This window comes from Canis lupus, chromosome 8, assembly GCF_003254725.2.
Source record: "Canis lupus dingo isolate Sandy chromosome 8, ASM325472v2, whole genome shotgun sequence".
NCBI classification, from domain to species: Eukaryota; Metazoa; Chordata; class Mammalia; order Carnivora; family Canidae; genus Canis; species Canis lupus.
Genome location: NC_064250.1, coordinates 71,688,833 through 71,705,030, shown reverse-complemented (window position 1 = coordinate 71,705,030; position 16,198 = coordinate 71,688,833). Strand labels below are relative to the sequence as shown.

General features: G+C 39.1%; 1 protein-coding gene across 5 annotated transcripts in view; it reads left to right on the top strand.

Moving 5' to 3' along the window:
* The window catches only part of PPP1R13B (protein phosphatase 1 regulatory subunit 13B), an 89,133-nt gene that overhangs the window by 20,415 nt on the left and 52,520 nt on the right, over positions 1 to 16,198 (top strand). For 2 of the 5 annotated variants that reach the window (XM_025442978.3, XM_025442977.3), the window contains exon 1: positions 14,155 to 14,447. The exons of 1 other annotated variant lie outside the window; for it this stretch is intronic. In XM_025442978.3, the coding sequence (XP_025298763.1) occupies positions 14,334 to 14,447 (114 nt within the window). In that variant the 5' untranslated portion in view covers positions 14,155 to 14,333. Of the gene's footprint in view, positions 1 to 13,178; positions 13,198 to 14,135; positions 14,622 to 16,198 lie in introns of those variants that run through there. 2 more of the 5 variants (XM_025442980.3, XM_049113516.1) reach the window with 2 other exon arrangements.

Sequence of the window (16,198 nt, the reverse complement as noted above, 5' to 3'; positions counted from 1 at the left end):
TATCTATGTATTTTGTCTCTTTCTCCAGACTATAATCAAATCCCCACAAGTGTAGGAACCCTGTCTGTTTTGTCAGTACTGAATCTCCAGCACAAAGTAGGCACTCAGTAAATACTTGTGGAATAAAAGACATTTTTTTTTTGTCAAGTGTTTATTGAACCAGCAATGGCAAGAGAGATGGATATAAAATAACCATGAGCCCTGGAAACTTGCCCAAGTATAGGTCCCAGAGAGGAAGGGAGAGAATTGCTGTCTTAGAGATACCCTAGTTGAGGTCCCTAAGTTGCCATGAGGATTGAAACCGTTGGCGTATGTGGCATCTGACTCTACTCAGGTCATGATTTCAGGGTTTTGAGATTAAACCCCGAGTTGGGCTCCATGCTGGGCATGGAGTCTGCTTAAGATTCTCTTTCCCGGACAGCCCCAGTGGCTCAGGGGTTTAGCGCCGCCTGCAGCCCAGGGCGTGATCCTGGAGTCCCATGTCGGGCTCTCTGTATGATGCCTGCTTCTCCCTCTGCCTGTGTCTCTGCCTCTCTCTCTCTCTCTGTTTCTAGGAATAAATAAATAAAATCTTAAAAAAAAAAAAAAAAGATTCTCTTTCCCTCAGGATGCCTGGGTGGCTCAGTGGTTGAGAATCTGCCTTTGGCTCAGGGTGTGATCCCAGGGTCCAGGGATTGAGTCCTATATCAGGCTTCTCTTGAGGAGCCTGCTTTACCCTCTGCCTATGTCTCTGCTTCTCTGTGTCTCTCATGAATAAATGAATAAAATCATAAAATCTTTAAAAAAAAAAAAAAAAAGATTCTCTCTCCCTCTCCCCTGACCCTTCTGTCCCTCTCTTTAAAAAAAATAAATTGGGCAGCCCAGGTGGCTCAATGGTTTAGCACTGCCTTCAAGCCCAGGGCGTGATCCTGGAGTCCTGGCATTGAGTCCTACGTCAGGCTCCCTGCATGGAGCCTGCTTCTCCCTCTGCCTGTCTTTGCCTCTGTGTGTGTGTGATGAATGAATAAATAAAATCTTTAAAAATAAATAAATATGATGTATGATTGTCTAGTAGGTGCTGAGAGAATGCTCATTCTCTTTGTGAAAATGCATAACTTCCTGACAATCTTAACATTCAGAAATTTAGTCATTCTCCATAATAGAGATTATTGTTATTGTTGGGAAACATAAAAATTATAATCTTTTTTTTTGTTTAGAAAAAATTATAATCTTATAATAATAACAACAAAACTCCTATGCAGCCTGATGTTTTAATTAAGTGATAGAATACCTAATTTTGTCTTCAAAAGGAATCATGTTGAAATTTTTGCAAATTGTACACATGTTTTCATACAGGCTTTTCTAGTATCTGAGCGGACCTAAACCTCAGGTGAATCTTCATGAATCCACAGCTTAATGAACCTAAGGCAAGTTCATAAAAGAGGTGAATTCATGAGTGGGAAGGCACTAAAGTTTTCCTTTTAGCCTTTATTCAGTAAGATTTTTTTTTTTGGCCTGGAGGCAGTTTAAGCTGTTGAGTACATTCACATTGGGTTTTATAATGAATCTCTACAGTGTACCCTGAAATTCATATTTACAGTGTTTTGCTTTGCAAAGGTGCATGTAAATTATATTATGAAGGGAGTTCTTCCATCATAAAAAGTAGAGTTTATGTTCTTATCTGATAACTTTTTAAAAAGATTTTATTTATTTATTCATGAGAGACACAGAGAAGAGAGGCAGAGACACAGGCAAAGGGAGAAGCAAGCTCCATGGAGGACAGGGAGCCTGATGTGAGACTCAATCCCGGGACTCCGGGACCACGCCCTGGGCCAAAGGCAGGCACCAAACTGCTGAGCCACTCAGGGATCTCCTCATCTAATAACTTTTGGATAAAGATTGTTTCTTATACTTTCATCAGGATGAAGAACTTGAATAGTGGTGTGTGTCTATGTTTTAAGTGTTTATGAATCTTAGCACTATTTTGTTCTTAAACTATTCGAGTAGTAACTTAAACTTTGGAGTCAGATGTTCCTGGGTCAGACATTCTGGCACTTCTTAGTCATGTGGCCTTGGGCAGTCCTTTGGTCTGTCTGCAGTGACGGGATCATCTTAGTGCCTTACTCCCTAGGCCTGTTGGGAGAATCAAATGATAGAATATGGGTAGGCAAAGAGGATGTCCATGAACATAGCAAGCGCAGAAATAATATTCTTATCAATAACATGTTGAAGTCCTGTTATGTGAAGTATCTTGTCATAAGCGTTATTTTAAGCATCTAAACTATATTAATATCAGCGGCACGTGGCTGGCTCAGAAGAGCATGTGACTCTTGATTTCAAGGCCATGAGTTCAAGCCCCATATTGGGTATAGAGAGCAGATAGATAAAAAAAATTTTTAAGACTTTATTTGTTTATGAAAGACAGAGAGAGGCAGAGACACAGGCAGAAGGAGAAGTAGGCTCCCTGCAGGGAACCCATTGTGGGACTCCATCCCAGGATTTCAGGATCATGCCCTGAGCCCCTGAGCTGAAGGCAGATTCTCAACCACTGAGCCACCCAGGCATCCCTAGATAGATAAACTTTAAAATAGGTCAATACTTGGGGCACCTGGGTAGCTCAGTCAGGCTTCTGACTCTTGCTTTCAGGTCAGGTCATGGTCTCTGGGTAATGAGATTGAGCCACATGTCCAGCTTCATGCTCAGCAGGGAATCTGCTTGAAATTCTCTCTCCCTTTGCCCCTCTGCCCCGTGCGTGCACACTTTCTTTTGCTCTCTAAAATAAATCTTTTAAACAAAATTTAAAAATAAAATAGGTCAGGCACCTAAGTGGTTCAGTTGGTTAAGCATCTGCCTTTGGCTCAGGTCGTGATCTCAAGGTCCTGGAATTGAGTCCTGCATAGGGCTCCCTGGTCAGCAGGGAGTCTGCTTCTCCCTCTACCCCCCAGCTCCAGCTCGTGGTTGTTTTCTCTCTCTCTTGCAAAAATAAATAAATAAAATCTTTAAAAAAATAAAAATAGGGATCCCTGGGTGGCTCAGTGGTTGAGCATCTGCCTTTGGCTTGGGGCATGATCCCGGATCCAGGGATCGAGTCCCGCATTGGGTTCCTAAGGGGAGCCTGCTTCTCCCTCTGTCTATGTCTCTGCCTCTCTCTCTGTCTCTCATGAATAAATAAAATCTTAAAAATAAAGTATAAATAAAATAGGTCAATACTAGCAGAATTCGAAAAAAAAAAAAATTTGTAGCACTGTATGTACCCTACCTCCAACAAGCAGTTTTTCTAAGCATAAAATATGAGCAAGACATTTACTGTGAAAACTTAAAATACTGAGGTTTCAGTTTTTAAAGTTGCTAACAAAGCTTAGGCAATCTTTTTTATGAGAGGCTTTGTATGGAGGTTAGTAAATGTTTAGTTTTCCTTTTCATGGTGATTTCTAGATCCTGGTTACAGTTATTGAACAATGCTAACACTGAACTTTTCTTCCATGGAACTTACTGAATTAGGTGAAACTTTATCTACTGTATCACTCTGCTGGAACAACGGTGGTCTGTCTTATTTCATTAGGAGGTCTTATCATGGCTCATGTCATTAGTGCCTGGATTTAGATTCCACAAAGCCCAAGGGACATCTATTTAAGTATTTTTCCCTTTGTAAATGGCATAGATAATCTCTAGGTAGTGGGACTTTTGTTTTCCAAACTTCACTTTTGTTTAGTTTTCTAAAGATGAGAAACATTTTGAGAATGGTGACTTGGAGTATTATAAACAAATTCAAAGTAGGATCATGGTATTCAAGAGCTTGCTCAAATCTGAAAGAGAAAATGGATAGTCATTTGTAAAAAGAATTATTATTGGACTTGCATTTCCTTTGCAAACTGTATTGTGATTTTGTATCATGAGATGAATAGAATTGACTATGGTGTATCTATACACATGATTATATTAAAGTGTTCTTCAGGGACACCTGGTGGCTCAGCAGTTGAGCAACTGCCTTCAGCTCAGAGTGTGATCCTCGAGTTTCAGAATCAAGTCCCTTCATGGAGCCTGCTTCTCCCTCTGCCTAAGTCTCTGCCTCTCTCCTTCTGTGTGTCTCATGTGTGTCTCATGAATAAATAAACAAAAGCTTTAAAAAAAAGTGTTCTTCAGAAACCGTATTTTGGTAAATATCTTTGTTATTTTAAGTTCTTTTTCCTACTGACAAAAGAATTAGTACTTTTAATATTAACAGACACAAAAACTTTATACAACTATAAATGTTTATTACTCGAGAAAAAAATACACAAGGAGATAGTGTATTCATTTAAAGTTATTTCCATTGATAAAAATATTTTACTGATTGTATAGGTTTTATAGGTTGGATAATTGGCATAGCTAGATGTGTTGTTTTTCCCTTACATAACTATACTGATACATAATTCACATACCATAAGAATCATCCCCCCTTTTTAAAGATTTTATTTATTTGAGAGAGAGCACAAGCAGTAGGAGGGGCAGAGGGTAAGAGAGAAACAGGCTGCCCACTGAGCAGAGAGCCCCATGTGGGGCTTGATCCCAGGACCCTGAGATCATGACCTGAGCTGAAGGCAAACACTTAACTGACTGAGCCACCCAGGAGCCCCAAAATTCACCCTTTTAAAGTGTACAGTTCAGTGGTTTTTATATATTTACAGAACTGGGTTGCCATCACCATGTCTAATTTGACCACATTTTCATCATCCCAGAAAGAAATGCTGTACCCCTTATAGTCACTTCCCATTTTTTCCCCCACCCCCATCCTCGGGCAACCAAACTGTTCTACTTTCTATCTCTATAGATTTGTGTGGTCTGGATGCCTCATGTAAATGGAATCATATAATACGTGACTTTTGTATCTGGCTGTTTCCACTTGGCATCCTGTTTCTGAAGTTCATCTATGTTGTATCACTCAGTTTACACCTCTCTTTGCCCGAGTAGTATTCCATTCTATAACTACACCACATTGATTTATTCATTCATCAGTTTGGGCTATTTACATGTTGTGGCTATTATGAATCATGCTGCTGTAGACATTTCTGTTCAAGTTTTTGTGTAAGACAGATTTTTAATTCTGTTGGATATGTACCTAGGAGTAGATAGATATGTTTTAAGAAATACATACAGGAATATATTTTCTTGAATTTTACAAAGAAATTTATCGACAGAAATCTTATTCTGAAAATTTGGGGTATACTTAATGTAAATTTTTGAAAGTTTAAGAAAATATAATTAGAACATTTATATGGTTTTAGCCACATACTTTTACAGTTAGTTGATTAATTAGAAAAAAATGCATGATTCTTTGTTCTGACTTTCTTATATAATGATTAATTTTGCATTTCAGATATGTTCAGACATAAACAGATAAAACTTAGTTAATTGAGAAATGGTAATTGTTAAATAATGGGAAGTATAAGTAGGAAGGTATTTATTAAAATGTTTGCTCTTTCCCTTTGTATTTTGTCCTAAGCAGTTTAGAGTAGTGGTTCAGAGCAGAGCCTGGGAGTCAGACCAGGGTCACCTCCCACTCTGGTATTAATTAGCTCAGTGACCTTGGACAAGTTATTTAACCTCTGCACACTTCCTTTCCCTACTCTGTAAAATGAAGAGTAGTATCTGTCTTACAGAGTTGATGTGAGAATTGAGAATGTGTGAGGTGCATATCGTGCCTAATAATAAGCACCGAGAAATAGTGATGGCAATGCAGTGATTTTTCATGTAGCTTGGTGTCATCAGGCCGTGAGAGCAGTATTTCATTTATAAACTTCTTGGACCATGACCCACACTAAGTACCTGTTACAGGATGATTCAGTCTTAGAGACACACACACACATATGCATCTGGTAAATGTATGTAGTTGGAATTTCAGGGGCTAACACTTACCATGTGTAATCATGTACTACTTCATTTTTTACTTTAATAGGCTTTCTTTATTTTTTTAAAGATTTTATTTTATTTATTTATTCATGAGAGACACAGAGAGAGAGAGAGAGAGGGCGAGGCAGAGACACAGGCAGAGGGAGAAGCGGGCTTCATGCAGGGAGCCCGACACGGGACTCGATCCTGAGACTCCAGGATCATGACCTGAGCTGAAGGCGACACTAAACCGCTGACCCACCCAGGCTACCAAATAGGCTTTTTTTAATTTATTTTTTTTAATTTACTTTTTAAAAGATTTGTTTGTTTGTTTATTTATGATAGACATAGAGGCAGAGACACAGGAGGAGGGAGAAGCAGGCTCCACTCCGGGAGCCCAAGGCGGGACTTAATTCTGGGACTCCAGGATCGGGCCCTGGGCCAAAGGCAGGCACTAAACTGAGCCACCCAGGGATCCCCTAGCTTTTTTTTCCCCCTAGCTTTTTTTTAGATAAATTTTAGGTTTACAGAAAAATTGAGTCCCCTTAGTTTCCCCTATTATTTTTTTTAAAGTTTTATTTATTTATTTGAGTAAGAGAGAGCGCACACAAGCCTGGCGGAGAGGGAGAGGAAGAGGGGAGACACAGCCTGCCCATTGAGCAGGGAGGCTCAGGGATCCCAGGACCCTGAGGTCATGACCTGAGCCCAAGGCAGACGCTTCACCACCTGAGCCACCCAGGTGCCCCCAGGATTCTCCTATTATCAACATCTTGTATTGATGTATTACATTTGTTGTAATTGACAAACTAATGTTGATAAATTATTAACTAAAGGCCATAGTTTACATGGGTTCAGTCATTGTAATGTACAGTTCTGTGGATTTTGACAAATGTGCAATGTTTATCCACTCTACACTATCATACAGAGTATTTTCACTGCTTTGAAAGTCCTTTGTGCTCTGCTTTTTCATCCTTTCCTGTCCCCAAAACCTCTGGCAACCACTAATCTTTTTATTGTCTCCATAGGTTTCACTTTTCCAGAGCTGTCATATAGTTGAAATATATCTTGTGTGTGTAGCCTTTTCATACTGGTCTCTTTCATTTAGCAATATGCATTTAAGATTCCTCTAGGTCTAAAATCTTTAAAAAAAAAAATTCTTCTTTTTGTGACTTGATAGCTCATTTCTTTTTTTATTACTGAATAATATTCCGCCGTCTGGATGGACCACTGTTGTTTACCCATTCACCTGCTGAAGGACATCTTGGTGGCTTCCAAGTTGGGCTGTTATGAATGGAGCTGCTATAAACATTGCTGTGTAGGTTTTTGTATGTAAGTGTCGGATTCATTTGAGTAAATATCAAGGAGCTCAGTTGCTGAATCATATGGTAAGGGTATGTTTAGTTTTGTAAGAAAGTGCCAGGCTGCCTTCCAGAGTGGCTGCACCATTTACATTCCCATCACCAAGCTCTTGTTCTGCCTCCTTACCAGCATTTAGTGTTGTCAGCGTTCTGGGGTTTGGCCATTCTAATAGGTGTGTGGTGTCAGTATTGTTTTATTTTATTTTATATTTTATTTTATTTTATTATTATTTTTTAATATTTATTCATGAGAGACACACACAGAGAGGCAGAGGAAGAAGCAGGCTCCATGCAGGGAGCCTGATGTGGGACTTGATCCTGGGTCTCCAGGATCATGCCCTGGGCTGAAAGCGGCGCCAAACCACTGAGCCACCAGAGCTGCCTGTCAGTATTGTTTTAATTTGCACTTCCCTAGTGGCCTGTGATGTTGAGCATCTTTTCTGCTTATTTGCCATCTGTATGTCTTATTTGATCTTTTAGGACCTTTGGTTCATATTTTGATTGGTTTGTTTTCTTATTACCAAGTTTTAAGAGTTTTTTGTATATTTAGGATATAAGTCCATTATCAGATACGTATTTTGTAAATAATGTCTCCTAGTCTGTGGTTTGTCATTTTGTTCTCTTAACACTGTTTTATATTGCTCTGTTCTACTCCATTAGAAACCAAAACTGGCCCTTGAGGCACTAATTGATTTTACAGCCCACTAGTAGGTCATAGCCTGTGGTTTGAAAATCTGTGTTTGCTCTGCTTCCCTAACATTCACATGGACAATGTCAGTAAAGCAACTGTTCTGGGCAGTGATTCCCAACATTGATCAACAGGAGTTCAGAGTTGATACTGCCCTTTTTCTATTGTAGAGGATTCTTTAAATTTTAGTGAATAGACTAAATTTGGTCAGCTGCATCACCTCTTCATCTGATAGTAATGACATATCTAAGTGTAATGGTTAAGCTCCATGAAATTTTGTATTTCTACATGGTTTTAGACAGATTTCCTTAAAATGCATATGCATTTATGTATTTTTTAAATGCATATGCTTTTAAATACTGAAGAGATTCAGTTAAGGGAAGCTAAGGTGTGTACTTTGTATTTCCAGGAATAACGTATGACTTAGATTTCACCTGTTCAAATTGGTGAGATGGAATTTTTGTATAATGGAATATATGCTTTTTAAATGTTAAATCATTTTTTAAAATTTGTATTTATTCATGAGAGACACAGAGAGAGATACAGAGACATAAACAGGGAGAAGCAGGCTCCCTGCAGGGACCCCAATGTGGGACTCGATCCCAGGACTCTGGGATCATGCCCTGAGCCAAAGGCAGATACTTAACCACTGAGCCACCCAGGTGCCCTAAATGTTAAATCATTAAAGCCAAACAAAAACAGTAATTTGAGCTAAACAGAATTGATATGGTTACTGAGGATCTAATTTATAATGGTTGTTTAACTTTTTTTTTTTAAAGTAGACTCCCCACCCAGGGTAGGGTCCAATGTGACGCTTGAACTCACAACCCTGAGATCAAGACCTGAACTGGGATCAAGAGTCGGACACTTAACCACTTAAACAACTGAGCCACACAGGCATCCCTGGATATTTAACTTTGAATAGATGCTACTCAAATATTTACATGTATTTGCCCTCTCAAAAGGGTTAACATGTATTCTTGCAGTTTTATACTTCTCATTGATTAGAAAATTTTTTCATTGCTCTCCACAGGGCAATTCTGTTTTGTTTTTTTCCTAGAATAATGCAAACCCCAGTTTTGGAAATTGAACTTAACATGATTTTACTAAACTATTCTGTTTTCTATGGAGTTAATCTTATTCCTCCCAAATTTTGGAGGGGCAGGGAAAACTCACTCCCTGATACCCTGCAGTGCCACCTTGTGGAAAGAGGGAAGGCTTTAGCAAGGGACGTCCATGCATCTCTAGGTTTGAGTGAAATCTGCCAAGTGTCACATGTGTACAGACTCCTGACTTTCATGCTAACGTTTTTCAAAAAGCTTTTCCCTTCTCTCTGATGTGGATCAACTCACTGATTAGAGGGGTATGATACTGGCAGTCTTTTTTATAGAGACCTTGATGATAAGGCAGGAGTCCTTCATAACCCAACCTATTGAAAAAAGAAATTTTATTTTTATTTATTTTTTTTTGAAAAAAAATATATATGGCTGGAGAAGTTTATTGAGTGCCTACTATATTCTGGGCACAACTGCAGGCAGTAGTGATACAGCAGTGAATTAAGTAAATTTTTTGTTCTTAGGGAGCAGTGAGGAATAGACAGGGGATAAACATAAATATAGATTGGTGGTGAGTGCTAAGAAGAAAAGAAAAAGCGGGACAGTAAAAAGATTGAGTGATAGACTAGTGTTATGTTAGATACATTGATTAGGGAAAGCTCCTCTCATAAGGTGACAATGGAGCAGAGGCCTGAAAGAAGAGAATAATACAGCCATGCTAATAGCTGAGGGAAGCATGGTCTAGGTAAAGAATAAGTGCAAAGGCCCTGAGGCAGGAATTGGCTTGCTCTGTTGGAAGAACAGTGAAAACATGTTCTTTCACTGTGGCTAGAGCAGGAAAATGAAGGGAGGTACGGTAAGGGGTAAGATCAAAGTGGTGTTCTGTGTGATACAGATCATGTAGGACCTTGTAGACAGGACTTGGGACTTTGGAATTTATTCTGAGAGAGGTAGAAAACCACTTGGGGGTATTAGGTGAAGTGATATAACTGAATGAATGGCAGAAGTAGAAATATGGACCAATTAGGGTGCTCTTGCAGAGGTCCAGCTGAATGGTAGTGGTGGGTTGGGCCAGGGTAGTAGCAATGGAAAAGAGCAATCAGATTCTGGGTATACTTTGAAATTAGGATCCATAGTATTACTAATGTGTTCTTTGTGGAGGATGAGAGAGAAGGGAGTCAAGAGTACCTCCCAGGTCTGTCTGATTTTGTGTTCCTTGCTCTGGGTGGGGAGGGTAAGGGGGGAGGAGAGAAGGGCTCCCTGGCATTTGTTTTTCTGTCTTTGAGAGGCTAATTTAGGGAAGTGGCATGAGGCATTCAAGGGGAGATCTTAGACTTAGTTTTCCTTACAGCACTAACATTTCTGAGTTTCTAAATTGGTGAATCGGTGAACAGTGTTACAATATGTTAGGTCGGAAGGGAGCTGAGGCTGATTCTCATATTGGGGCACACAGCCTGTTAGGAAACTTGAAAGGGTTTTCTGACTCCAGGTGGTGCTTTCTATGGCTTTTATGAACTGCTTACTTATAAGCTACCAGGTGAGTTATTTATTACCTGCAGTAACTGCAGTATGGTATAGCTTTTATCATTTTATTTCTCCTCAGTTATCTTTGTTGTCCCTGTGTTCCTTTTCCACTAGATACGGAAATAGGTGGGGTTGGTGGGCCAAGGCATCTAATGTTTTATTTGAATGGCTGAGGGCCAGCAAAGTCTGATAAACGTTGTCCTAACTGGTATATCCTATCCACATTGTCTCCTGAACTACTGAGGAGAAGCTGTGACCCAGGGAGGCAGGAGGGGGTGCACAGCAAAATCAGTGATAGAGCCAATGATAAAATTTGACTTATTTCAAGCTTCTTTGTATTGCATAAGCAGAATTCCTTATTTCCTTTTCTGGAAGTGTGTAGTCCTACATTTACCTTTACTGTGGTATAATTTATATACCATAGCACTCAATTTCAAGTAAACAATTAAGTGATCTATAGTAAATTTGCAGAGTTGTACAATCATCAGTGCAGTCTAATTTTAGAACTTTTATTTCACCCTAAAGAGAAATATTGTGCCTCTTTACAGTCTATTTCCCCTAGTTTCTATCTCTCTGGGTTTACTTGTTATGGACACTTCACATAAATGGAATTATATAATATGTGATTGTGTAAGCATAATTTTTTCACGTAGCATAATATTTTCAAGGTCCATCCTTGTTGCAGCCTGGATGTGTCAGTACTTTGCTTCTTTTTATGGCTGAATAATATTCTATTGTATGATATACCTCATCCGTTTATTGGTTAGTAGACGTTTGGATTGTTTCCTCTTTTTGGCTATTATGAATAATGCTGCTTATGAATATTTGCATACCAGACTTTGTATGGACATATATTTTTATTCACTTGGATAGGTAACTAGGAGAGGAATTGCTGGATCAGATGGTAATAAATCTGTGTTTAACGATTTAAACTGCTGAATGGTTTCTCAAAATGGCTATACCAGTTTATATTCTCATACCAGTGCATGAGAGTTCTAGTTTCTCCACATCCTCATCAACACTTGGTTATTATCTGACTTTTTGATTATAGGATAGCTCCTTTTTTGTTGTTGTTATGCATCATTGTTCCACCAGCTTTACTGAGATATGATTGAGGTGTAGAATGTTGTATCATTGTATAATTGATATATAACATTGTATAACATTATATACAGAGTGATGATTCAATACATATGTATATTGCAGTTAGTTCCTATTTTATGTCTTATACGTCCCTAATTTGTGCTTTGTTTGGTTTCTTTGGACTGACAGGAACATCCTTTAAATGCCAAGTTTGTAAAAATGTTAAAGTATATATATATAGATGTTTGTAGATATATGAATTTGTGATTATTACTGATTAGTTGACTTTATGTAGCTCCAGTGTCCTTGAAAGTAAGGGTAAAGTGAACTCTCAGATTACTCCGTATGGTTATATAGTTACCTGCCTGCTGACCTGTCTTCATTCACTGAGCACCATTTAGGAGTCCAGCATTGCACTCAGGCTCTGAGTTCAAGCACGCTAGTCCTGCCCTCACTGGCCTTATGGTAGTTCTGGGGTTTTTAGGTTAAACAAATAATAATAAGTATAAATACAGCTTGAGACACACTTAGATGATTTCAAAGCCTGGTAATGGGTTACACCTCTCTCCTGTGAATCACAAACACTGTTCCAGTAGAGGATGTAATCAAGAAAACACCCATTATTTAGCGTAAGAATGTGGCACTAGAAATAGCCACAGTCTGTCAGAGCAGAATAGGAGGCTCTGTCTCAGGTTGGGTCAGGAAGGACAAACATTGGTGTCTGGAAAACTTCCAAGAGGAGGCGATGAGTGTAGATGATTGAGGAGGAGGAGCCGGGTGTGCAGTCTGTGGGAGTGGCTTGTCTGGGCAGGGGGGCGGTTGGAGGCTGGCATCCTGTCCTCACGTGCTGTGTGTGTTACAGCGCACAGTACACACCTTGGCAGGTTTTTCTAACTGTGATTAACCAGATCTCTTCTCCAGCATATTCATTTTTAGGAAGGATAAACATTAACTGCTTTTTCTCTGTACTTGTTTTCTTTAGTTCCTATTGAATTTCATCTATCTTATACTTTGTATTAAAAGAAGAAATAACACTACCTGTCAGATTGTGACATGCTATCAGTTCTAAGATATACTATGATTTTAGAGATACTAAATTGTAAACAAAACAAAAAGTGCTTCTAGGATCCATACAATATAATACTTGTGTTAGATATGTTTAGTTTTTTTTTTAAGTGAAGGAAATCTTGCTAGAACGGCAGTCACATGCCTTTTCAGCTTTAATTTTAGGTGATGCCTTAAAAAGTCTACCATCCAGATCAATACCAGCTTCGTTTATCTTGAAAGCTTTAAATCTGCCATGATTATAATGAAATTAGCTTTGATTGAAATATTGGAGATTACAACAAATGAATTTTGCTAAGATTAGAAAAGATAAGGTTTACTAGACTATAATACAGAGCTTAAAAACTGAAGTAATGTTTAGTGACTTTTGGATGAGTTATCTGGGTGGTCTTAGCTTTTACAATTACATGTCCAGACTCCTAACTGTGCCATTCTTGCCTCTCTCTCCTCCCCCACCCTAGCGCGCTGATCTTACTTGTGAGCTGAAAAGTCTGGGTAATTTAAAAGTGCCCCAAAATAGTGTCATTCCATCATTCATTCTGACAGCATGTTCATCAAGGACTGCTCTTGAGAGCAAGTGAGCACAAGCCGTGTTTTTATGAGTACATGCTAACGGGGCTGCTTGGGGCCCATGGTGGGAGGTGAGCATGCCGATACCAGTTCTGGCTAGAGTTCTGGCATCCAGAAGCCAATGATGTAAACACTCACTGCCTCGTGGTGTTGAGAACATACTGCGGGCTGCTGCAGCAGGCAGAGGAATAAAAATACTCTGAGGAACTGCGGGAAGCAGAGCACTCTACTACTTGTTAGTGAACTATAGTATTAGCACGTAAAGGGAAGGTGGTTAAAAAAAAATATTTTAACTAGTTTGAAATTTTGATTTACAATGCATGATTTAGGAAAATATATTCTTAAATCCTGAAAAGCATTGTCTGTGAAATTACAAAATGTATCATTAGAAGTATAAAATGTGTGTAAACAAGAATAAAAATACATTCTGGCTCTGTTGAAACTGGGAAAGCATTAAACTGTCCCTTCAGTTCTGGACATGTTTGCACCAGATGCAAGAATTACTATTTTTTTCCCAAATTCTATAGATTCCAGGCCATTTATTTCCATATTCAAAAGCCCCCAATTTTATAATTTTCTCTTATGCATTAGTGGACAGAAATAACTGCTGAACTTCCTGTAAAATTGAAATGTATTTATAATATATAAGAAGAACAGACAAAAAATGCTTTTTCATTGAACAGACTGATGTATCTTAGATTATGTTCAGTATTTCCTCTGTGGTATGGTATGGTGGAGGCTTTCTATCCTGCGTATCATTCATGGAGTCAACCAGATGTTGGTGTGCCTACCATGCCTCAGATACTGCCGAGGCAGGGGGAGATGTGGGATTCAGAAGGGGATTGCTTAGAGCCTAGTGAGCAGGGGAGAGACATGTTAATGCTGTGATGTAAGTAATAAAGATAGGCATGAAGAGTAACTGGATCACAAAGGACAGAGCATGTAGCCTCCCTGGTGAGAGGAGGAGGTGAAAGGGAGGTTTTGCAAAAGTGGTAGCATATGAACTGAATTTTGGAGGGTGAATTGAAGTTTACAGGCAAGCGGACGAAGTGCTCAGGGACAGCAGCCTGAGAGAACTCGACTGGAGTTGAGGGAGCAAGACTCAGTGTGTGAAGGGCCTGGGACTGGGAGGCCAAGAAGGTTATGCTGCGTTGTGTCTGCTGTGCTGGGAGCTGGGAGCTCACCGTGGAGGCTATAGGCTTTGTCAGAGGATATTCTCGGGAAATCCAAGCCTCAAAAGCTTCTCTGGGGAAGAAGGTAGAGGTTCACACGAACATTTGACTCTTAAGTGCTCAGTAGAGAAACCTGTTTCCTGTTTATGTACTAGAAAAAAAATCATTTGGGAAGGGCTGCTGTTCAGCAGTGTGGAACTCCTGAGTGTTTTAAGTAAAGGAATGACTTCATTTGGAAAGTGAACTGGCAACGCCAGAGGTGAGGTTGGAGTGAGGAGAGGTTGGTGGCAAGGAAACCAGTTGAAAACTGTTACCAATTTTGGGTACATAATATCTGATCATCAATATAAAGATGTTTAATCTCAAAATTTAGGAATTTAGGGCACTTTCAAGGAAACTATTTTAACAGTGAACTAAAATACTTAATTGACAGCTGAGATTTTAAGTGAGAGGAGGATTTTGGGACATGCAAGTTTTGTTTCTGACTTTGATCAAAGAATAAACTGAAATATTTCATAATACTGATTAAAGGAAATCTTTGGTTTGAATTGTACTTCAGGAGTAATTTTTTTTTTAAATAAATAAATAAATAAGTAAATAACAGAGAGAGAGAAGGGTGGGCAGAGACATAGGCAGAGGGAGAAGCAGGCTCCATGCAGGGAGCCTGTTGTGGGACTTGATCCCACCCTGGGCTGAAGGCAGCACTAAACTGCTGAGCCACCGGGGCTGCCCTACTGAACCACTGGGGCTGCACAGGAGTAATTCTTTTTTAAGATTTTATTTATTTGGTAGAGGGTCAGGGGGTAGTGACAGAGGGGGAGGGGAGAAGCAGGTTTCCTGCTGACCCTGACATGGGGCTCAATCCCAGGACCTCAAGATCATGATCTGAGCCAAAGGAAGACACTTAACTGACTGAGCCACCCAGCCACCCCAGGAGTAATATTTTTTTAAAAAATCCCTTCTAGGGGCACCTGGGTGGCTCAGTTGGTTAAATCTGACCCTTGAATTTAGCTCAGGTCTTGATTTCAGGGTTGTGAGTTCAAGCTCCATGTTGGGCTCCATGCTGGATGTGGAGCCTACTTAAAAAAATAAAATAAAAAAGAAATCCCTTCCATTTTGATCACTTTAGATCTTAGATCAAAATGGTAGGTTTATTTTAAAGATTAAGAAAAATACTGGACAATTTTTTTTAACACATGATAATGTATTTTCATGTTTAAGGGCCACTTGCATTTTATTATGATACATTGTTGTATTTGCTCAGCCAACTTTTTAAAACTTTTTTAAAAACTAGGCTCTAAACCCAACGTGGATCTCAAACTCATGACCCCGAGATCAAGAGTTAGACACTCCATGGACTGAGCCAGCCAGGCGCCCCTTCCTCAGCCAGTTTTTGAAATAAATGGGATATTTGGTCTTTTTATTATCACTTTTTAGGAGCTTTTTTATATGTTAAGGAGATTAGCCTTTTATTCGTAATTTGCATTGCAAAAATTTTCCCCTCAGTTCGTCTTTTTTGCTTGAATATATCAATCTTTTTTTATAGTGTCTGGTTTTTTAACTAAAGCCAGAATGAGCTTCTGTACGCCAAGGTTATAAAAATGAATTTACTTGGTTTTATTCTAGAACTTTTATAAATTTATGATTTATATTTAAATATCTGAATTAGTAGGAGGTTATGCTGGTAAAGGATGTGTGATACGAATCCATTTTTTTTCCCCAGATGGGAATTTTAATTGTTCAAGCATCAGTCATTGCATAGCCTTTTGCTCTCCTCAGTTTTGAGATATCTCCATCATTTACCATTTTCTGTTTCTGGACTTCATAATTTGTTCC